Source organism: Penaeus monodon, chromosome 22 (genome assembly GCF_015228065.2).
Source record: "Penaeus monodon isolate SGIC_2016 chromosome 22, NSTDA_Pmon_1, whole genome shotgun sequence".
NCBI lineage: Eukaryota > Metazoa > Arthropoda > Malacostraca > Decapoda > Penaeidae > Penaeus > Penaeus monodon.
The window spans coordinates 23,954,300-23,954,520 of record NC_051407.1 but is presented as its reverse complement, the minus strand read 5'-3'; the positions used below and the strand labels follow the sequence as shown (position 1 = coordinate 23,954,520).

The 221-nt window shown below is 53.8% G+C and overlaps 1 protein-coding gene across 1 annotated transcript in view; it reads left to right on the top strand.

The window, feature by feature from the left end:
• The window catches only part of LOC119587035 (proton channel OtopLc-like), a gene marked incomplete in the record, with an annotated part of 90,926 nt that overhangs the window by 43,113 nt on the left and 47,592 nt on the right, over window positions 1-221 (top strand). Inside the window, 1 exon segment of the mRNA XM_037935782.1 lies at window positions 14-76. Within this exon segment, the coding sequence (XP_037791710.1) occupies window positions 14-76 (63 nt within the window).

The following is a 221-nucleotide window of genomic DNA, read 5'->3' as shown; positions in this document are numbered from 1 at the left end:
GCCCACGACCCAGTTGCCTCACCCAACGTACTGGAGATCGCAGAGCCGACAACTCCCCGTGGCCGACCGACGAAAGGTCAGCGATACAAAAGCAGAGAGGGGGTTTATTTACTGATCTGTTTTGTCTGTTTGCATCGTTTGTTTTTACTTGCTAACAACCGGGGCGGAGCAAGGCGAGGCAGCGGAAGCGTTTGTGTGGGGAAAGACAGAAAGAAAGAGGG